Consider the following 22,789-nt stretch of genomic DNA (forward strand, 5'->3'; position numbering starts at 1 on the left):
TTCCTTAATCAAAGCAAAAAGGGATATTTACATTTAATTCGACCATTTTTTTTTTTTGCAAACCACTGTATTTACATAAGTTCAAATTTAATTCGCATCTTTGCAAGGATTTAGTCTTAATTGTGCTTTTTTCGACACCCTGTGTCTCTTTTTTTTGCCAGTTTCCCTGTGTGTCATGACATCAAAACATGAGGTAGCAATCTTACCAACAGACTAAGCCACGCCCCATGATGTAAGACTCCACCCACCAGCTACAGCTCATTTTAATATTGCATTATCATTTACCTGTATAAACACATTTATCCAGTAAAATCAAGTAGTGGTAACCTAAAAATCAAGTGCTGTGAGAAGAATAATGAAAGAGAATAATAACAATAAACTTTTAAAGTTTCCAAAAGGCGATTTTCGCAGCAACCGCCAATTTAGGTTTCCCAAGAACCTTTCAGTAAATAGTTCTGCATTGACACATCGAAGCCAATAAGTGTATGGTATGAAGAAGGTTCAGATAGTATGTGTGTGTGATAGAAGTTTGTGATAATGGTGTTTTTTTTTTTTACATTTTCAGCTATTTTAGCATGTTGCTGTTTGTGCATGAGAAATGTCTGCAAGTTACAAAGCACAAAGTCAGACTCTGTATCGGTAAGATCCACTGTTTTTGAACTTCCTGAAACGCCTCGAGTGTAGTCTTGAGTTCTCTTCTGGGAGCAAACGTTACAATGTTTATCATTTAAATAATTGTAAAAAATTGGGTTGCAATTGTAGTGTGTTGAAACTCGCAGTTATGGTAATGGCTGCAACATTTTCGAAACGCACTCAAAGCAGTTGTCTAATCGCAACACACTGGTCCAGCCGACCAATCAGAGCACACTGCGCTTTTCAGAAGGAGAGAGTGAGGCCACGTTTACACAAAGCCGGGTATTTAGCGAAACTAATATTTCCCCCTCACCGTTTTCAAAAATAACATCGTTCACACACTCGCATAAATAAATACGCCGTCGAGCGCCATCATAACTATGCCAAACCTATTGGCGGCAGTGTAGGGAGAAGGATAAAGCCATGCAAGCCAATCAGAATCCTCAGAATTGACAAGAGAGAACCTAAAACGCCGTTTCTCCCAGTTCACACGACAACATATAACCGGCGTTTTCAGGAATCTCCACTTTGGCCGGAGTTTTTAGAAATAATCGTTTTCTCTGATAAAAACGGAGTTTTGGTGTAAACGAGAGCCCAATCCGCAGGGAAATATCTGCGTGTAAACAGGGCCTGACTAAACAGAGCATTACTGACAAACTGGGAAGAGATATAAGTCAAATATGATATTTAAATATGAAAAAAAAATTTAGTAGACTCTTCTACTAGAAAAAAATCCAAGACTTTGTAAAAGGCCATAATTCGACGCGAAATGGTAATGTTTTACTGACATGTTACAGCTAGATGTGTTAAGCCGCGTTTCCACCGCAGGAACTTTCCCCAGGAACTACCCAGCAAACACAGAATGTTCCCCTAACGTTCCCGAATGATCCCATGAGGTTATTTTTTTGGGAACCAAACAAGAACGTTATAGAAACGTTCCATGTAGGTTATTTTTAGGTTCCATGTTTATAACGCAAGGAGAATGTTCCGGGAACGTTCCCTTAACCTTAAGGGAAAGTTCTAGGAACGTTCTGGGAACCAAAAACTTTCCCAGAACCTAAATTTGTTTGCTGGGTAGGAACTTTGGGGTGGTACTCGGTGTGTTGACACTGCAGGAATCAGGGTCTAAATGAAGTCCCGGGTAAAAAGTGTCTACTTTTATATCTAGCATTACCAGCTTTCTGAATACGCTTTTGCTTTGGGTGCTCGTTTCTTTTCTGCCATTTCGTTAATGACCTTGTTAGTTAACCAATCGCACACAAAAGCAGCACAGCTTGAATCTCAAAACAAACGCGCAGACTGGGAGGAGCAGTCGCACGCAGTTCAACGTCACTACATCTTCCTACCCAGCCCGGGCAAAAAAAAGTTCCTACGGAAAAAGTTCCTCGGACAAATAGTTCCTAGTAATTGACGTGGTAACGCGGCTTTATATGCCGATTCAAGTGAACTGACAGAAATGCTTCAAAAAGAAATGATTCAAACCTACATTATAAAACCATATTAGATGGTATGAATATACATTTTCCTGTTCTCAGTTCCCCCTACACTCAGTCATCTCACTAAGTTCATTGCGAATCATTCTTCATGCATAAATGTCAATGTATGTGATTCTAAAGCAAATTTCTGCAAGTCTTACAAAGCTCAGCGCGACTAAAATATATTCAAATGAGAGAGAATAAAGGAACACATGAGACGCCCAAGAAAAGAGATCACCGGAAAGGCCCAGTTGTGGAGAAAACCCCAGCGGAGTCAGCACCTCAAACTGCTGAGACAAGCCGTTTCTTCAGCGGAGTTCCTCTGAACCAGGGCCAAAACCCTCCACCACAGCTGATCCCATTTACAGCGTTAAGCCCCCGTATAAGATACCTGTCATCCACGGACCTGATTCATCAAGGTGTTTAGTTTACCATTGGCAGGGATTATCAGCACAGCACTTCAAAGCTGGAGGTGACCGCAGACGGTCAGAAAGAGAGCATTCACACCAGGAGATTCGCTGGGAGAGTGTGTTCACCGGTGAGATGCGTTCAGGTTGGTCTTGAAATGAACTTGATGAGTGACTCAAAAAATATTCGTTTGGCATTTTGTAGATGAACCGCTTGAAAAATATGCGAGTAAAATCCCCATTCACAATCCACTTCAGGTGTAGCTTGAAGCGTCCTTGGAGTTTCAGGAAGTTTGACACTCTCGTAAAGGTTCTTGATAGTGGCATGGCTAAATAAAGTTACAGAAAAGTATGGTCAAGACTCACAGGTGATGTGTTTTTTTCTTCTTCACATGCACTACATGGCCACTCTAATCTAGCACTTGGCTTTGAACTAGTTAAGAACTCCTCAGTAATTCAAATGCATGCATAGTGCAGGACTGTTTCCGTTCTTCAACGTTTTTTCTTTTTTTTGTTTGTTTTTTTTTGCAAGTGCTGTCTTCTCTTGATTTATTCTTCTATTTTTGCTTCTTCGACAAACCATTTGTTAAGAATCAGATGAGTCCAAGCAAGGTGTAAGATGTTGAGATGTTGTGAACGAAAATTGGTTGCACTTGTGTAATACTAGATGTTGGTTGGTGTAACTTCATTTACACTGCTCAGGTTGTGGTTCCATTAGTTGGATCCAATGTAGTGGCTTTCTCAGAATGTGGCGAAGCATCTTTGCTCGTCTTTGCACCCAACTCATTCGCCATTTCCTCAGGCGTGGTTGTGCCGATCAAGTCGCCATCTATCTGAGCCCCAGATTTGGGCGGGACAACAGGGCTGGCGCTCAGAATGGAATCAGGGGTGCGAGTGGCACTATGGTCGCCCTCAGAAATGGTCGGGGGGACGCCAGCGAGAGTGTCAGGCTCAAGCAAGAGCTTGTGAGAGGTGAGATTGTCGGGGACGTCTGTGTCACTGTCCAGAGGAAGCGCAGACGAGGTGAACTCCACGCCTGAGTCGTTCATATCCAAGAAGTTCTTTTCAGATTGGAGGGCGTGGTACTGACCTGGTTTTGATACCTCAAGACCCTAAAAGTGAAGGTAAACGAGAAACGCAGAACTGTGAGATGAATGAACTATTCAAATACGGTAGTCGTAGAAAAAAACAAACAAGAAAAAGTTTTTCTAAAATGAAAATTCTGTCTTTTTTTTTGTAGCTGTTTTTTTTTTGTAGCCCTAAAACTGTATTCTGGACAAATGTGGGCAAAATAGTTTTGATTTATTTTAAAAAAATACTTCCCTTGATCTGAGCGGTACAAGACTTGGCCACTTTTCCTAAGTTTGCCTCCTGAACACTGACACACACATTTTTTTTTTTTTGACTCAATTCTACCATGTTTAATGGGTGAAAAAAAACCCTCCTTAATCTTGTATTTGGATCAAAAATAGGCACCCATTGAAATGAATGGGAAAAACTGTAATTTAGAGCATTCTAAAATCAGCCAAAATAAGACACCAGGTGACAGCAAAGTCACTTCATCTTTAGGTTTTAGCTCTAAGAACTTATTGGAATGATATTTTAATGTAGTTAAAAAATAAAAAATAAAATAAAACATAAATATAAGCATAATTTACATAGAAAATATGGTAGCCTACTTTTTGAAGTAAATAATTTCAAAAATACCCCCAAAATAAAAAAAACCCACCATAAATGGATAGACAAAACTTTATCGAAGACAGTAATATAAAATGTATAATAAATAAAAATAAGGATCACATCTGAGTCCTCTGTGCCCACATTTGTCCACAATTACAGGATTAAGGGCTATAAAGTGAATACGGTTTGAGGGCTACAAAATTGTTTAGGTCTAAACTATGAGCAAGTTGTTGTACAAGCTGCATAACAATTCTTTAAATATTTTAAATACTACCATGGAAAGATTGTCATTATAGTAATATTTTTATATTATTTTTATACTATGAAATGTGCTGCTATATAAATAAACTTGCCTTGCCTACTATAGTTTTATTAATGTTCTGAACTATATATATTTTTATATTTTCAGTAATTTTGTTATGTGCTTTTGTAATTGTTATTCGATTTTGTTCTAAATATTATTCAGAATCAGGTTTCATTTGTTTTTATTTCAGTTTTAGTTTCATTCATTTACAGACAGTAGTTAATTAGTAGAGAAATTAGTAATTCTAATTTTCATTTAGTTTAAGTTCTTCTAATATTTATATTTTACTTAAACATTTTTTTATAGTTTAAGATACATTTTAGTTAACAATAATAATCCTGATTTGGGACAACATGAGGGTGAGCAAATGATGACAGAATTTTAATTTTTAGGTGAACTATCCCTTTAAGATCATGTTGGCTCATCATCATATATATATATATCACCTACTTTGATCTCAACTTCTGTGCTCTCAGTGGCGTTCTCCCATGTGGACTGCGCAGTGGACTCCTCTGTGAATCTAGTATAAACTTCATGAACCACCTGAAAAACATATATACACATGTCAAAAATAATCACACTCTGCTGTTGGTGCTCCCACAAAAAATATCACATCATAGCAAGGGCTTTTTCACACTAGAGCTTGTGGTTCGAACCAGAGTCCATTAAAGGCAAGTTTGGTTTGTTGGGTGTGAAAACGTGTTCCTTCACAAATCTACTTGAAAATGGGAGTATGATGGACGGTATGGAAGATATGTTTCTAGAAGTGAACTGCTATTGATATAGTGAAGTGAATTGTCACTTTTTGACAGTCCAAAAAGTGGCCCAATTTACCTGCATCTTATAATGAATCAGTCATTCCTGTTTGCCTGTAGGAATTGCCTCTGGCAAGTATCTTGCATTCTTTGCTTCTCTTGCCATGACAGGCCCAAGTGACGTTAAAATCTGCTAGTGAAAATCAAAGGGACTAAAATATGAATACAACAATAAATATTGAATTTAGCTTTCTATTTTGGCTCTTCCTGAGCTGTTATCTGGCTAGAGTGGCAGACAGCTGCTGTTGGTTATCACATCGAGCTGGTGATGAAAACGTATCACAGTTTGGAGCAAAATAATGAAATGTTGAAATGTTATGTGAAGGCAAGGGGGTGGAAATGAATTCAGGTTCAGAACAACCAAATCACACCAAGTGTGAAAACAGCCTGAGAAATCAGCAGATCCAGAATAAATATTCTGCACACACATTAGGGTTGTTGGAAATAGAATATACTGTATACTGTAACATTGTGAAAACTGGATGAAGCGAAGGGCAAATATATCTAAATAATTTCTGTTTAAAGCAACTCTTCTGTATTTGGCCCTTCACAGAGTCACAAAATATATACAGTATGATCATATTGTAAAAACCCTGAGGCACAATAACCCATAATTTGAGGGTGAACACAATGATGTCACAGACAAACACATAGACAATATGAATTTCACTAGGCTGGCAAATGATTAATTGCTGGAGTCTAGTGACTATATTCAGAATAGCATACTAGCATACTATTACTCTACAGGATTTTGTATTTTGTGTGCAGAATGCTTGCCATGGTAAGGGGCGATAGCAGTGTGAAATTTGATACCAATTAAAAGAGGAAAATGTTTCCATAGCAACAGCCTAACGAAAAGAATAGCCTTATAGTCGCCTAATGAAGAGTTTGCTACTAATGGTAAATTAAATGAACGCATTGACAGCCAAATGTTTTTTACAGACGTATCAAAATTACAGCATACGTTACCTTGACAGGAACTGTTGTTCGAACTAAGGCCAGAACAAAAGTCTGTAGCTTATCTGGTTACACAACATACATACTTAATTAAGTGTGTAAAATATTAATACAGTAAACCGAACACAGCAAAGGAATCGTTGACAAAGACCATTATGAGAATGACTGAACACGTGAATCGGATGGGGTTTGGTGAACAACACACAATTTTAACCTGATTGAACTTTCAGTTAAAAATAAACAAATAATATGTAGTTTGAAATCAAGCATTGTGCGTTATTGCGCAACAAATATTTTCCCACATTTTATAACCGCGGATATACGGCACGTTTAAATGCGTTTGTGAAAATTAGGTTATTGTAGCAAATCTAGTGTGAAGCATGCAAAATTTCACTTCAAATAATAATAATTTGATTGGTCTAGCGTTTTTAAAGTCCCTCTGTGGTGAAAATCTAGTTTTTAATGTTGTTTATACGCTTGTCATTGGGTGTAGAGTTACATTTAAAGGGATAGTTCACTTTAAAAATGAATTTTTAGATTACCTCAAGGGCATCCAAGATGTTGGTGTCTTTGTTACCGCAGTAGTTTCAATTTTGATATTTTTAGGTCAAACTGTTCGTGTCAGTCATATAATGCAGGTCTATGGTCACCACCCCAAAGAGCATGCACAGAGAAGTCCAAATTAAACATGATTTAATGACTCATAAATGTAAGTACACATTGATGGCCTAAGACACGAAACAAGTGGTTTGTGTGAGAAAACGAACAGTATTTATATCGTTTTTACCTCTTAATCACAGTCACGTCCAAGTGATCGGTCTCTCGCGCGTGTACTCATTATTTACACAGAGATTTCGGAAGTGTTACCTTTAACTGTGAAGATCTAAACATGTTTAGATATACATGAAATCGCAATGGAAGACGATTTCGATACATCAACAGACATCGTTGATTTTTTTCACAACCATATTTAGATAACTTCCGGTGATTTCCAGCGCTTGCGCAGACTGAAGCGTCCGCACCCTCAGATCATGAGGTTACAATAGGTAAAAATGATATAAATACTGTTCGTTTTCTCACACAAACTGCTTTTTTCGTGTCTTTCGCCATCAATGTGTACTTACATTTACGAGTCATTAAATCATGTTTAATTTGGACTTCTCTGTGCATGCTCTTTGAGGTGGTGACCATAGACCTCCATTATATGACTGACAGACAACAACGGTTTGACCTAAAAATATCAAAATTGAAACTACTGGAAAGAAAGACACCTACTTCTTGGATGCCCTTGAGGTAAGCTAAAATATACCAAAAATTAATTTCAAAGTGAACTATCCCTTTAAGCTATTTTTTGGCATTAAGAAATTTTTTTCACGGAAAAAAAAAAAGTTAAAAAAGGGATAAAAGTATTGACTACAGGATGACTTTAAACCAAATTTGACAAAAAAATAAGTGCAAAGTAAATGTTTTTATTTTCCAGTAGAACGCTACATTGTTTTTACGTGTCACGTAAATATGGAGTTTAAATGTAAAATAAAATGTAAAAAGTATATACTGTGTAGTATACAGTATGCTGGTATTCTATTCTGAGCATAGCCTTATTTCTGTTCTGCATCTAATTTGCAAAGCTAAAAATATCAAATGTGAGAGGAAAAATGGTTAACAACTACAAAATCTGCAACAATGTCCAGAGTAATTCAATATGAACAGGACATAATTAAAATGTTAAGTGACTCCATTAATCACTGCCAACCATAATTACACACTCACACAGCAGCATATAAACAGAAGTCAGCACACATATACACACATACACATAGATTCATATTTACCTCTCCATATATATTGCATATGTGCATGTGTGTTTAAGCACGGCAGAAGCTTTAACACACAGGTGTATTTACCTTTATACCTATTTATATTAAGAGTTCAAATTAGGATCAGTGCAATACACCTGAAGTTACTCATCTCAGGAGATCTGAATAATGGAATAATGGACAAGTACACAGTCACTAAGAGTGACAGAAAGGCTTTTGGGACTCCTATTGCGCTACCACAACACCAATACAGATTCATCAATTTAGCAATATAAGAAAATACGACACCGAACGCAAAGCTCTCTCACCCAGCAGGGACTCCGTCAGATGATCCTTTAGGGGGGGAGAAATGGAGTGTTAAGCTAACCACCACAAAACCGCTTTCAAATAAATGTGTTTGGGAGAAATACACACATTCAATCTCACTTTACACTCCACAGACAAACAGACAGATTATATTTGTATTGACTGATGGGTGATAATAGATTAGACTGCCAAGATTGGATTGTTTTGTTGTTGGAAAAGAGATGAGTTTGCAAGGTTTTTTTATGGGCTTGAAACAACAGGAGATGTTTTCTTAAAGCTACAGCGACATGCTACAGGAGGTTTTGTCTCATACGCTAAAAACAGGGTAAAAGCAAACTGCAAATTACTCACAAATTAATTGCAAATATGATTATTTTGACTATTACTACTACTAGTAATAGTCAATATAATCATATACAAATAATAAATAGTTAAAAGGGATAGACAAAAGACAATAGAGACTTTTATTTTTGTTCAATCACATTTGTTGAAACTGATTTAATTATCATTTTATGTTGAATAATCCAACGTACAGTTACGTTAAAAACTTTTGGATGTCGGGAAGACTTTTTAATGTTTTTGCTTGCCAATGCTTACCAATGCTGCATTTACAGTAAAATACAGTAAAAACTGTATTTGAAATATTACTACCATTTAAGATAACTGTGTGGCGAGCAGGATGACGCGCCGTCATGTATCTCTCACGGAGGAGCGGAAGCATAAAAGTATATATACAGTATATTATCTGATATTATTATCAATGTGCTTCGTGGAAACTGATTTTTTTCAGGATTCTCTGATGAATAAAAATAACTTTGAAATGGATTTTTGTAACAAAGTCTTTACTCTCACTCTTGATATATATTTTTAAACATTTTTTACTGCCCTCAAGCGATTGAACAACAGAGTATTTTGCGACCTTTAATATAATATACTGTCCAAATCTAGAGGAGCAGCATCCAAAATATATGTGTTTTTATTGAATTGTGTTTAAAGTAAATATTATTATACGTCTGGGGTGTCTGAAGTTGTTTGGTTTTACCTGTCTGAAAGCATCACCGTCCCCCTTGCCCGCCTGCTGAGCGATTAGGGAGAGCTTACGTGCTCTTTCTGCCCGGCGGTGAACATTGATCAGACAGGACAGCAGACACACCAACAGCAGGAACGCCAGCAGAGACACCAACGAGATGATCGCCACATAGAGTGGTGGCAGCTTATAGGCTGTTATGGGAGAGGAGAGGATCATGGGTACAGGAAATAGACCTCAATTTGTCAGTTCTTAAAATCCGATCCAAACACAATTAACAGTACGTTCTCAAATTCTCTACTCACGCTCCACGTTAAGGTAGACGTCAGCTATACGGAAGCCTGAGGAGTCCATCACTCGAAAGACACCCATGTCACTGGCTTTGACCTTCTTCAAGTAGAACACGGATCCTTCCACAGACGCGCGACCATCAAAAATAGACTCAACAGACACCATCAGCTCTCCCTGGTCCATGATGAGTCGTTGTTTGTGGTCAGAGTCCGGGATGTAGACCATTTTGACTTTGGTGTGGTCCACGTGAAGCTTGATCTTCAAGGTTTCACCATAGTTCAAGTGGTCAAAGATCTGATGATCTGTGAAATGATAGCTCAGATTCAAAATACTGATTAGAAACAAATTTCTATGTACCTGAAAAGATCTCAGAATATAATCAGAATTTTTTGATTAATAAAAATAATAGCATTATTAAAAATAGTGTTGGTAATGATACATGTAATTAAAGTAAATAAATAAAAGTATAAGTAAATCAATATTTTCGATTAAATATTGTAGATAAAGTTTTTTTTATGTCCTTTATCATCTCATGCCAAAGAACAACCATTATCTATGTTAAAAATGATAAAAGTAATAGTAATGCAAAGTGGCAAAATATTTTATTCCTTCTATGACTAAATTAACCCTCAGGTGCTCTTCGGTCATTTCTGACCGAAAAATTTTCTGTTTTGAATTTTTAAAAATCACAGCTTCATCGGAATGTTACGAAACTTGGTGACTTTTATGGCATTATGTATGTGAACACATCAAAAAATTGAGGTCATGATCTGAGCATGCTAAGTGGTCTTAAAAAAAATAGTCACACTTGTGGTCTTTGGTCAAAAATGACCCCATAGGAAATGAATGGGAAATTGTAAAAAAAAAAAAAAGAAAAAAAAATTGTGAATATTTGTTTTTTGTCATTTTTTTTAAAAATAAGAAATAGTTTTTGAGATTGTTTCAACTATATATACAAATCCACAAATCCAAAAAAAAAAAAAAAAGTGTTTATAAACAGCTGGGGAATTCACATGGCTCTCCATAGAGAGCTGTACATGCCATCTAGTGGTTACACCATGATTCTATGCTTTTTCTCTATACTGTAACCAGATGGTGCTAATTTTCTTCAAAAATATTTTTTTTTGAAGGCCTAGACTCTATATTAAACTAAAATACTGCATTAATATTTTTTTGAAAAAAATAATATACATATAGAAAAATATATATATTTTTCCATGGCAAAAATAAACCATAAATATTGCATAAATATTAATAAATTCAATTAAATTGTCTCAAAATACTAAATTAAAAAGAATAAATATTATAGAACAAAAATAAATTGCATTGGTTTTACTGGGATGGAGAAAGTTTCATTTTTAGGTGTCCGGTCACTTTTGACCGGGAAGATAACAAGTGTGACTCCGAAACGAAGAGCACCTGAGGGTTAAATGATGTTTTACTTTCATTTGTAAGACTCAAGTGATATTTAGATTAGAGCAAAAATAGCATGCCAGAACTAATATCACCATCTTTGTGCTAGTACGGCATTTCTGTCCATCCAGCTTTGTTTTTAGAGATGACTTTGGATTCATCCTGCCAAAAACTGTTTTAAGAATAAGCTGCAATGTGCACCAAAATGAATACTGATAGTCTAGAGTCTTTTGTGCTTACATGTCCTATTTTGTGCTCCTTTATTCTCTCCTTCCTTATCTTCCTCTTACACTTCCCTCTTTGTACTTTTACACTATTTTAAGGCTTTGACACATGTAAGGCTTTCTCTTTTATCAAGCGCTGAAACTGTCTCCTCATATAATTCTCACACAAACATTGATTTTGCACCTTTCACGTTGAGACAGGCCCTCAGTCGGACTTTTTCATCCCTGTCCACGATGGTGTAGCTGCCCTCATCGGCCCCTGTAACCAGATGGAGGTTGACCCTCTTCTCGCCCATGGTGAGGCGGCTCTCGTACATTTCCGTGGGGAAGCTGGTCTGGTTGAGGAGAATCACAGGTAGTTCCTCAGTGGTCTGGTTAACTGGAGTCAGAGCTCCAGGCCTGAACTCCAGAGTGTACGGACCGATCGCAGGGTTGATCGGGATATGATACGTGTCTCCATATTTCACCACAGTCTCAAGTGCACAGTCTAGAAGAACAACAGAACTGAAATACATCAACACACCTATGAGGACATTCTTTTTGAATACACACTGAAAAAAGGTAAGTACACTCACCTAATGGATTAGGAACACCTGTTTAATTTCTCATTAATGCAATTATCTAATCGACCAATCACATGGCAGTTGCTTCAATGCATTTAGGGGTGTGGTCCTGGTCAAGACAATCTCCTGAACTCCAAACTGAATGTCAGAATGGGAAAGAAAGGTGATTTACGCAATTTTGAGCATGGAATGGTTGTTGGTGCCAGACGGGCCGGTCTGAGTATTTCACAATCTGCTCAGTTACTGGGATTTTCACGCACAACCATTTCTAGGGTTAACAAAGAATGGTGTGAAAAGGGAAAAACATCCAATATGTGGCAGTCCTGTGGGCGAAAATGCCTTGTTGACGCTAGAGGTCAGAGGAGAATGGGCCGACAGATCTAAGCTGATAGAAGAGCAACTTTGACTGAAACAACCACTCGTTACAACCGAGGTATGCAGCAAAGCATTTGTGAAGCCACAACACGCACAACCTTGAGGCGGATGGGCTACAACAGCAGAAGGGTACCACTCATTTCCACTACAAATAGGAAAAAGAGGCTACAATTTGCAAGAGCTCACCAAAATTGGAGAGTTGAAGACAGGAAAAATGTTGCCTGGTCTGATGAGTCTCGATTTCTGTCGAGACATTCAGATGGTAGAGTCAGAATTTGGTGTAAACAGAATGAGAACATGGATCCATCATGCCTTGTTACCACTGTGCAGGCTGGTGGTGGTGGTGTAATGGTGTGGGGGATGTTTTCTTGGCACACTTTAGGCCCCTTAGTGCCAATTGGGCATCGTTTAAATGCCACGGCCTACCTGAGCATTGTTTCTGACCATGTCCATCCCTTTATGGCCACCATGTACCCATCCTCTGATGGCTACTTCCAGCAGGATAATGCACCATGTCACAAAACTTGAATCATTTGAGTTCACTGTACTAAAATGGCCCCCACAGTCACCAGATCTCAACGCAATAGAGCATCTTTGGGATGTGGTGGAACGGGAGCTTCGTGCCCTGGATGTGCATCCCACAAATCTCCATCAAGATGGTATCCTATCAATATGGACCAACATTTGTAAAGAATGCTTTCAGCACCTTGTTGAATCAATGCCACGAAGAATTAAGGCAGTTCTGAAGGCGAAAGGGGGTCAAACACAGTATTAGTATGGTGTTCATAATAATCTTTTAGGTGAGTGTATATTTAGATATATACAGTTTTATAGATTACATTTTATACATAGAAAATGCAATTTATTTGTGTGATCAAAGCTGAATTTTCAGCATCATTAACACCAGTCATCAGTGTCACATGATCCTTCAGAAATCATTCTAATATGGGGATTTGCTGGTTTTTTTTTTACGTAGTGACCATAGCTTTTCATCATTTAAAAAGGCATTTTGCTTATTGAATCTTTTCCTGTCATCTATCAAATAACCAACAGAGGAAGAACTTATTTAAGTGGTTTTATAAGTTTTACCTCTAACAACGAGAATGATTCGTCTGACATCAGCTGGGGCCGCAGAATTCTTCACCACGTACGTGCCCTCATCCTCCTCGCCCACATCCTCCAGGATCAAATGGCTGATGTGAATGTTCAGTTTGGCTCTGTTATCCAGAATTGTCCCGTTCCGCAGGAGAACCCGCTCCAACAACGGCTCCACCCTCGGCTTGAACACCACCTCTGATGTGTCTAAAGCCGTCACGGGAATATGAACATCCTCTCCAAAGAAAGCTGTGTGGTGTTCATCTTTAGCTGCATAGTGACAATAAAGACAGAAAGTCAGACACTCAACTACAGAAAATTGAGAAACATATATTAAAAACCAAATTTATATATAGGAGATAGAGGATCGGCCCTTAGTAAATTGCTTATTAGACCTATAATAATCTCAGAATCATTACCTTTAATGGTTGATGAGCAAGCTGAAAAAAGAGAGAGAAAAAAGGTAAGTATAATCAAGGCAGACAAGCCATTTCTATTCCAAATATCTAAGTGTTGTCTTCATTTATACAATACATTTTATTGAGTCACTACAGAGTCACTGTTGTATTGAAGGTATTCAAAATATAAAATTATAATTTTAACATCTTTTTCACTCCGTTTTAATTTTAATGAATGCAGGTGTTTAATAATTGCTTATATTCAGCTGCAAATAGAGGTAAACTAAACGGTTCAGAATGCCACTGGTAAAATGAGAGTATATATTTGCTCAGGTGACAGATCAAATTTCTATTAGATCAAATTTAGCTTATCTACAGTATAACTACTGCAAAATAGCAATGAATTTGCCCTTATGCCCTCAACAAAATCAAAATCACTTTGAACTGAAATCAGCAGTTATGAAGGATAATAACAAGGAGACAAAGTCTCTCTCTCCTAATGTAAATGTATGTAAATCTTAAATATTAACAAAATCTTAAAGGGATACTCCACTTTTTACAACTCCCTCAGAGTTAAACAGTTGAGTTCTACCTTTTCGAATCCATTCAGTCGATTTTCTCATATTTAGAAGAATATCTGTAACCAGACCGTTTCTGGTCTCATTGACTTCCATAGTAGGAAAAAAATATATACTATATGGAAGTCAATGAGACCAGAAACTCACTCATTCTTCTAAATATCAGAAAATCGGTTGAATTGATTTGAAAATAGTAGAACTCAACTGTTTAACTCTGGGGGAGTGGTTAAATGAGCCTAGTATTCAAGTATTTCATGCTTTTAAAAGCCAATGGCCTGAATATACATGCTCTAAAAATATATGCCTTTTTGCTGACGATAAAAATACACCTATCTGAGAAAAGAGTTTCCCTTCTCTGCAGCACGAACAATATGAAAGCACTATTAGGAATGCTGCCGTGTCAAACCGCCAACTGTGCACTTTCAGTCCAGCATCTTATGATAAATGATTCTGCAAATGTTGCCCTTGTAAAATAAAGCCGTTGCAGATTAAAAGCTAAGCCTAGTATTTGTTGTAGCAACATTTATTTTTTATACTTCCTTCAGAAATGTGTACTATAGAGGTTTTCAATCAGTTACCTGAGCTCAGGAGGGTACAAATGACTGCCACACACGTGATGATCATTTTGGCTGGAAATCTGTATAAAAAAATGCAACTGGGAATCAACATAAACAAGCAAAACTTTCCAAGCAAGATTTTAGAAATAGCAATTAATGATACCTAATATGGCATATAAAACATAAATAAAAAAATATGTTGTTCACTGAATTAGAAGATGGTGTCTCGAGCATTGCATTTAAAATGAAACCGAATTTTCAATTATTTTCAAAAAAGGATTTCATAAATTCATGATGTTACAAGATGACATTAAAGAGATTCTTGTGGTAGTCTAATAGCACTTATCTAACTAAAGGCCTGAATCATTAATGCTAAACTGAATTCGTCTTGCACGTCAAAAGAGACTATATTGCATTTAGGTCAAACTCTACAGTAGTGTGACAGTTTGATCAGTGTCTCTTTAAGGCTGATTGTAGATCTGATTAAGGGAGGAGATTTGTTGGCTGTCTCTCAAACAGTATCTTAGTAATGGATGACATCCAGTTTCTGACAGTATACTGTACTTGTCCAGACTGAAGACAGCTGACAGTGCCGCATCTTCCAAAAGCCCAAATCAGTTCAAAATCTGTCTCTATCTCTCCCTGTTATAATAAGCCTTTTATAGCCTAGCCCTAAACAATTATTCTTAAAGGAGTTACTCACCCCCATGTCATCCAAGATATCCATGTCATTCTTTCTTCAGTCGAAAAGAAATTAAGGTTTTTGATGAAAACATTCCAGGATTTTTCTCCATATAATGGACTTCAATGGGAACCAAACGGTTCAAGTCCAAAAGACAGTTTCAGTGCAAACTGTAAACTGTTCAAAGGGCTTTAAACGATTCTTAGACGATGAATAAAGGTCTTATCAAGCGAAACGATCGCTCATTTAAAAAAAAATAATAATTTAAGTTTTATAAGCTCAAATGGTCACCTTGCTCTGTTCTGTGATGCGCGTTCGTGACTCCTATTTGAACTCGTTCATCAAAATGAACGAATCTTTTCCCGAGTCAACTCGTTCATTTCGTTCGTTGAATGAAATAAATGACAGGAAAAAAGATTCGTTCATTTTGATAGACGAGTTTGAACAGGAGAGTCACGAACGCGCATCACAGAATAGAGCAAGGTGACTTTTGAGCTTATAAAACTTAAGCTTAGTTTTTTTTGTTTTGTTTTTTTTAAATGAGCGATCGTTTCGCTTGATAAGACCCTTATTCATCGTCTGGAATCTAAATTTAAAGCCCTTTGAACAGTTTGCAGTTTGCACTGAAACTGTCTTTTGGACCTTGAACCGTTTGGTTCCCATTGAAGTCCATTATATGGAGAAAAATCCTGGAATGTTTTCATCAAAAGCCTTAATTTCTTTTCGACTGAAGTTGAATGACGTGGACGTCTTGGATGACATGGGGGTGAGTAAATTATGTGAACTACTCCTCTAATAGGTTGAGCCTATTCAGCCTAATTATTTTCACTAGTTTCCTACACTAGAAATAGGCTATATTGTTCCCCCTCTCATATAAATTAAATACATTTATTGTGACAAAATGGTTCAAAATTGTGAGAGCGAAAGAGAAAATACAATCTTCTTCTTTGTTCTAGTCCTTTGCCAAAGTAGCCTACTCTTTGGCCTCATGTTATTGGATCAGAACTGAGCGCCTCAGCGGGAAAACGAACTGCATCTGCTCCACTTGCACTTGATTAACAATCGATTTCAGAACACCACATATTTAGAATAAATCTGTTTGGTTTTTAAGTGCACTTTAGTACATTTAAGTGCATTTCTAGCGTAGGATATAATGTTGATTGGGCCTTTAATTATTATGAATAGAGTGAGGAGACGCTATGACTGACAGGTTTCAGCGCGTGCCTTTTAAACCGCTGACTCCGTGAGATTAGATGATTTTGACTGTAGCTACTAATTAAACGACCAATAATTATCTTACATACAGGACTCCTTCTGTATAAACACGAAATTCGCTGTCGCTTTGAAATGGCTACACAGCTTATATCTGTGGTTTTCAGTCGTGAGGGAACATTGTGCTTTAGACGCCTTTTTTCCCCGTTCATAACCACACGGGCCCGCTGATGCGACAAGGGTGTGTCACAGTCTTCTGCTGGACCTGTCCCATCAAAAGGATGAGGACCCCATTAAACAAGAAATATGTTCGTTTTCTTATGCATACAGCCTAAGCTTGAACAAAGGAGGATATGTACAGAAATGAGAACACGCACGTTGAAACATGACGAGCACTGCATGCTGTTGTTTTATTTAGCGAGATGATGAACAGACTGGGCTACTGTAATGCCTGTCGGTTCTAATATAAAAGAACTGGTGCGTCGTGAAAAAAATGTATACAGTAACGCTCAGCGGCGTGGCGATAATAAAGTCACTAGCTTTCGTGACCAGCCTTTCAGAGCAGTAGTCATAGACAGTATTTGATGTCCCATTCAAGAGGAAGCTATCTCAAATGAACTATGAATCAATATTTTCCTCGTGTTACCAATACGGCCACTTCAACTGACAGAAGCTACAACCAAGGTGCTAAATTATATAATAATTTATTTTGATGCAAACGAACAATATAAATGACTGCAGTCGCTGTGAACCTAAAAACTGCGCATAAATTGGCTACAACATTATAATAATTATGGCAAAGGGTTTCGTGTCCACATCTGCATTTAGCCTATTATAACGAGGCTTTTAAAATGTAGAAAATGTCCCGATGCGAACCGTTTGTTGTTTGATAGTATCAATAGAAACGCCCTAAATCATTTGTTCTCACCACTGCATCTACTAATAAAGTTATAAAGCAGTAAACGAATAAAACGGCATCATTTAACCCTATTATTTCTTTTGCCTTATGTGAAAGCATCATTCTTAAATATGATAAAGAAGTGGTGTAATTACCTTTGTAGGAAATCCAAATCGGTAAAATGATTGGTAGACAACGCTATATGAACAAAATATGGTTTAAAAGGATGGTTTTCGTCCTCCTATTTCCCAACCCTTTTTTATCGCCCCCAATCTGCCAAAGAAAGACACTTCTGTTTTAACAAATCGGCGTTATCTGGAAGACTTCGGCTGATTTCGTTTTAGAAGCAATTTAAGCTCGGCTTTGTTCGGATGCCGTCGTTCATTTCCGGGAAATCACTCTCGCCTGCTCTACCCATAGACTCTACCAGAGCACTCACATTTAGGCTAGCCGACATAAAGCACAATATTAGCATAAATAGTGCAGCCCTTGGCAAAATTAACTTAAAAACAGTTATCACAATTTAATTCAAATAGCTTTATTAGCTTTACTATAATAGCCTACTAATACAATATTGCCAGGGTATTTGCACACTGTAAAAAAATATTGATGGTTTAACTTAAAAAAGTAAGTAACCTGGTTGCCTTAAAATTTAAAGTTCATTGAACTGGAAAAAGTGAGTTAATACAATGAAGGAGATTAATTTAACCATCAGAAACTCAAAATTATATGTTATCTGAACTAAATAAATTATTTAAGTTGATTTGACAAAAGAAAAAATGTTGTGATTACTACACTGTAAAAAAAATATTGTTGGTTTAACTTAAAAAAGTAAGTAACCTGGGTTGCCTTCAAATTTTAAGTTGATTGAACTGGAAAAAGTGAGTTAATACAATGAAGTAGATCAATTTAACCATCAGAAACTCAAAATAATAAGTTATCTCAACTAAATAAACTATTATAAAGTTGATTTGACAAAAGAAAATATGTTGTGACAACAAATCTTGAAAATATTTTTTACAGAGCACACACACGAAACGTCTTATAGGAAATGCAAAGATGCCCTATAAGTTATATTTACAGGCTTATATACTGTATCACAATAGTTTATGATCACAATAGCTGATGGACAATAGTGTGTGTGTGTGTGTGTGTATGTGTGTGTGTGTGTAAAACAAAGATAGAGGAAATGTTTTCATTTCTTTTCTTATTCCAAATCCCTGTATATAATAATAGCACTCCAAAACAATCCAGTCTTTGTGCGTCTGCTCTGCTCACTGCTAAGAGCTGAAGTAGCTTCTGTAAAATATAAGCTGTCAGCATCTTACATTAAAGAACTACTCAAAGATTTAATCTCCTCTAGATCTCAAGATGAATTACAAGAGATGGGGAGAGGCAGGATGACAAAAAGCTAGGCCAAGCTATTCAATGCATAAGTCCTAATGCACAGAAATAATAATAATAAATAATAGATATTTTTTAATTTTAGATAGATAGCACGCTGGAGGAATACAATGTGGAGTTTCTGGATATCTACAATGAGGCGCGCGCTGGGATGATTGAACAGAATGGACAACATTCTTGGACAGATGCTGCTGATGAGGGAGGAGCACTGTCATTTTGCAGAGTTCGTGGAGTTTGGCTTATGGGTTTGCGGATCCCCCCTCACCATAGAAGTTGTCGAGGACAACGCCATCAATTCCCCGGGACTTTCAACATCTTTCAGCCATCTCCTATTCCACTCCAGATAGGGCTTGTCATCCCAGCAGGGAGAGTCCAGGACAGCAAGAGAAAACCTCCCCCACAGACCTGATGATAACGCCCGAAGTCGCCAAAGAACCGGAGCCTGAGCCCCCACCAACCACGGAGTCAGAGCCAGCCAGAGTTTGTCCTGGAGCCATATCCGTCCCTAGGTTAGTGCATATCGCCAGGTCCATCACGGACACAGTGCCGTTCGAACTTCGAACAGTTCAATAATTTTACAGAGGAGCAAACTCCCACTCTCTCACCCACCCTTGAACTCTCTCCTCCTGGTTAAGCTAGCTATGATTCTGGATGACCCACTCCCGCCCAGGGGTGCGTTTCCCAAAAGCATCGTTAGCCAACTATGGTCGCAGTTCAATGGAAATTGCGACCAACTTGCGACCATAGTTGGCTAACGATGCTATCGGGAAACGCACCCCTGGACCAAGCCCACCCCGTTATTCCCGGAATCTATGCTGGCTCCGTTCAGTCCCCTGGACTTGGGCTGTCTTGCAGGTGCCTCGCTGCTCCTTGTCTCCGCCCTCGCTGATGAATCCTGCAAGCTCTTTGACTCCGTCTCGCAGCGCCTTCACCACCAGCAGGGCTCTATGAAGCGGATCCACTGGCTACACCTCAGTCCTCCAGGCTCATTTCTCCACCTCGACTGGTCTGCCCTTCGGCTCCACCTTGGGTCTATGCTCCCTCAGGTTCGCCGTGATCCACCCTCACTCAGGCTCCACCAGGCTCCCTTGTCCCTCTGGCTCCACCTTTGTCTCTCATTATCCTGGTTTCGCCATGGACTTCCAGACCTCTGGCTGTGCTTTAGCCTCCACCCTTTCAACTCCACCGGGTTCCTCCTTCCCTCCAGTTCTGCTTTGGTCTTTCCAACATCCGATGTCGCCCCATTCTGCCAAGCCCCCGCCTCCACCAGGTTACTTGAGCCGGCTATGTCACCTTGGCCCTCCAGGCCTAAAATGACGTCCTCACAGTTTGGCTTGGGTCTCCACCTCGTCATGTTCCACCGCCGTCGGTCGTTGCTTCGCCCAGGAAGACCATCAGAAACATTTCAGCTGTCCTCAATGCGAAAAGAGTTTTAGAGTGAAAGAAAATCTTAAACATCACATGAGAATTCACTCAGTGTGAAAACTGTTTCACTGTGAAACGAAGCCTTCAGAGTCACTTGAGAATTCACACTGGAGAGAAGCTCATCTGCTCTCAGTACAGAAAGAGTTTCACGCAACAAGGAAATGTTGAGCATCACATGAGAATTCACATGGGAAAAAGCCTTTCATCAGCTTTCAGTGTGGAAAGCTCACGCAGTTTCACGCAACAAGGAAGCGTAAAAGCCACAAGAGAATTCACATTGGAGAGAGTATTTTCACTGGAGAGAATGATTCTTGTCATGTTTTTTCCAATGCTGTATAACCTTATGTTGTGCAAAGAATAACATGCTTCATAACTGTAACGGATAAAAATATTAACTCTCTGTGGTATCCCTACCTTCAAGAACTTCAAGGCGCTTCTGCAAAGCAGAAAATTCACATAATTTTTGTTATAAGAACACTTATGTTATATACAGTCGGAGCTACAAAAAAACACTGCCTTTTCTTTTTCTGCCTCTTCCTCTTCCCCTGCATCGATCTACAGAAGAGTAATTTGTTAAAAAGTAAAAAGGGGGTGGGACTTTTTTTTTTTTTTTTTTCGAATTTACAAAAATCACGTGACCAAACATATAACCTATATTTATATAACTGTTGTGCCTGGTCGGACGATGTATTAATTAATTTCAGATTAGATTGTGTTGGTAATAAGTTAATGTTAGGCACTTACCTAAAAGATGTTTCGCCCTCAAGTGCTTTCTATCTTCAAGTAGCCTACTTTTATGATCTCATCTGAACGGTAACTTACGTGGAAAACACTTGTATTTCGCAACCAATTTATCCGGATGAGTCAAAATTGTAAATAAATTCACAGATTTGAAATTCCCGGATTAATAACTCGTGTAAAAGTTATTACTACACAAATAACACCTATTTGTAATCGTACCTAGTAGTATCTAGCAACGTAGACAATCAGCTACAACCGAATTTTCCTCGAAATTAGCTTTTCATGCGCAGGATGAGGGACAGACCCGAAGGGACCGTCTACAAAGTGCAAAACCTGAAAAGTGTACTACAACAGTCAACTTTACTATTCAATTCACAACGACACCCCTGCTGTCCTGCACTTATCTTGTTATAAAAGTTTTTTTTTTTTTTTTGCATAATTTAAAAAAAATGTTATTAGGCTATGAAAAATATTGAATAACTTCACTGTAACGCATTGTTACATTCAGTTTGAGGCAGTTACTTGACCTTTGTCTCCAACAAATATGAAAGTTACTGTCCATCAGTGATTTATAATACACCAATGCAGTGCGTAACAGTAAAGTTATTGAATTGTCATAAATAAAAATCACATCCTAAATAAGTGTTGTAGTATAACCATCAGGATAACAGTGATGTGTGGACTGAATTTGGCAACAATACAGTGAAGTTATTGAATGTTCATAAATAAAAATCATAACAATTATGCAAAAATATATTTAAAAATAAGTGAAGTATAAGTGAAGTAAAGCCACAAACTGCATCGATAACATCATTTTCAAATGATTCATTTAGCCCTATGATTTAGCCCAGGCTACACTATGCGAACTGCTCACCGTGAGATGGCGCCAGTAAGTCTGTGACTGTGATCCGGGCGGGGCGCCATCATCATCCTCATCATCACTATCATACACTGCTGCTAGTTACAGCCTCCTGGATTACAGCGTCTTTATTTTACACCAGTTAGAAGATAACCCAATATCGTGCTATTATCAACTCGATTAAAATTTACTAACCATTCACCCAACGGTAAGAGTTTTTCCTGATAATTATTTTCCTGTTTTCTCTGCAGTCTGTTCCGAGACCCTTTACGCTGTCGTGACGTGCTGGATGTAAACACTGGTTTTTGATATCCCTCCGCCGCCCAATACAATATTGCGAGATTATAGGCGCAGTTATTGTTTTTACTTTCAGTCTAGCTGGAAAAATACAGTTTGCTGTTGGTGTAATAGGTAAGATAAGGCTATATTTATTTGGATTTGATACTGTTACACTAATGTGATTATACTAATGTAATTATAAAGGCACTCCTAGTCCACCGCAGCCGGGATCATTTTCAATATTTAAAAATTATACTATAATTATAAACACAAATTGTGATAAATAATGAGAGATGTGCGTATTTTACTCTCTGTCACACGTACATATCACCTTTTAATAAACTAAAGAATTATGTATTGCTATGGTATTATGC

At 37.8% G+C, this 22,789-nt stretch overlaps 2 protein-coding genes across 5 annotated transcripts in view; one reads left to right on the forward strand and one right to left on the reverse strand.

The window, feature by feature from the left end:
• LOC120483662 (uncharacterized) lies at positions 1–22,266 on the reverse strand. 3 transcript variants are annotated; one of them, XM_039678820.2, is made up of 9 exons: positions 22,152–22,266; positions 14,937–14,995; positions 13,802–13,822; positions 13,377–13,652; positions 11,534–11,836; positions 9,727–10,014; positions 9,437–9,615; positions 4,950–5,042; positions 1–3,627 (listed from the first exon to the last, which is right to left on the reverse strand). In XM_039678820.2, the coding sequence occupies exons 1-9, from the start codon at positions 22,223–22,225 to the stop codon at positions 3,214–3,216; spliced, it is 1,707 nt and encodes a 568-aa protein (XP_039534754.2). In that variant the 5' UTR covers positions 22,226–22,266; the 3' UTR covers positions 1–3,213. The 3 variants fall into 3 exon arrangements, with proteins under 3 accessions (XP_039534754.2, XP_088978840.1, XP_088978839.1); XM_089122714.1 differs by lacking the exon at positions 22,152–22,266 and adding an exon at positions 21,281–21,557; XM_089122713.1 differs by lacking the exon at positions 22,152–22,266 and adding an exon at positions 17,863–18,064.
• The window catches only part of flot1a (flotillin 1a), a 10,571-nt gene continuing 9,986 nt past the window's right edge, over positions 22,205–22,789 (forward strand). The window contains exon 1 of one of the 2 annotated variants that reach the window (XM_039678822.2): positions 22,205–22,344. The gene's annotated coding sequence lies outside the window, so the exon portion shown is untranslated. Of the gene's footprint in view, positions 22,345–22,400; positions 22,548–22,789 lie in introns of those variants that run through there. The other variant, XM_039678823.2, reaches the window with a different exon arrangement.

The sequence above is a fragment of the Pimephales promelas genome, chromosome 18, assembly GCF_988280905.1.
Source record: "Pimephales promelas chromosome 18, fPimPro1.hap1.1, whole genome shotgun sequence".
NCBI classification, from domain to species: domain Eukaryota; kingdom Metazoa; phylum Chordata; class Actinopteri; order Cypriniformes; family Leuciscidae; genus Pimephales; species Pimephales promelas.

What these genes read in the sequence shown, in the direction of transcription:
- LOC120483662 (XM_039678820.2), bottom strand. Translation starts at nt 22,225, where the DNA reads ATGATAGTGATGATGAGGATGATGATGGCGCCCCGCCCGGATCACAGT. An exon ending in CTTACTGGCGCCATCTCACG is followed by an intron (nt 14,996 to 22,151) that starts GTGAGCAGTTCG and finishes TTTTTTATACAG; the next exon opens with ATTTCCAGCCAAAATGATCA. An exon ending in CGTCTACCTTAACGTGGAGC is followed by an intron (nt 9,616 to 9,726) that starts GTGAGTAGAGAA and finishes CTCCCATAACAG; the next exon opens with CCTATAAGCTGCCACCACTC.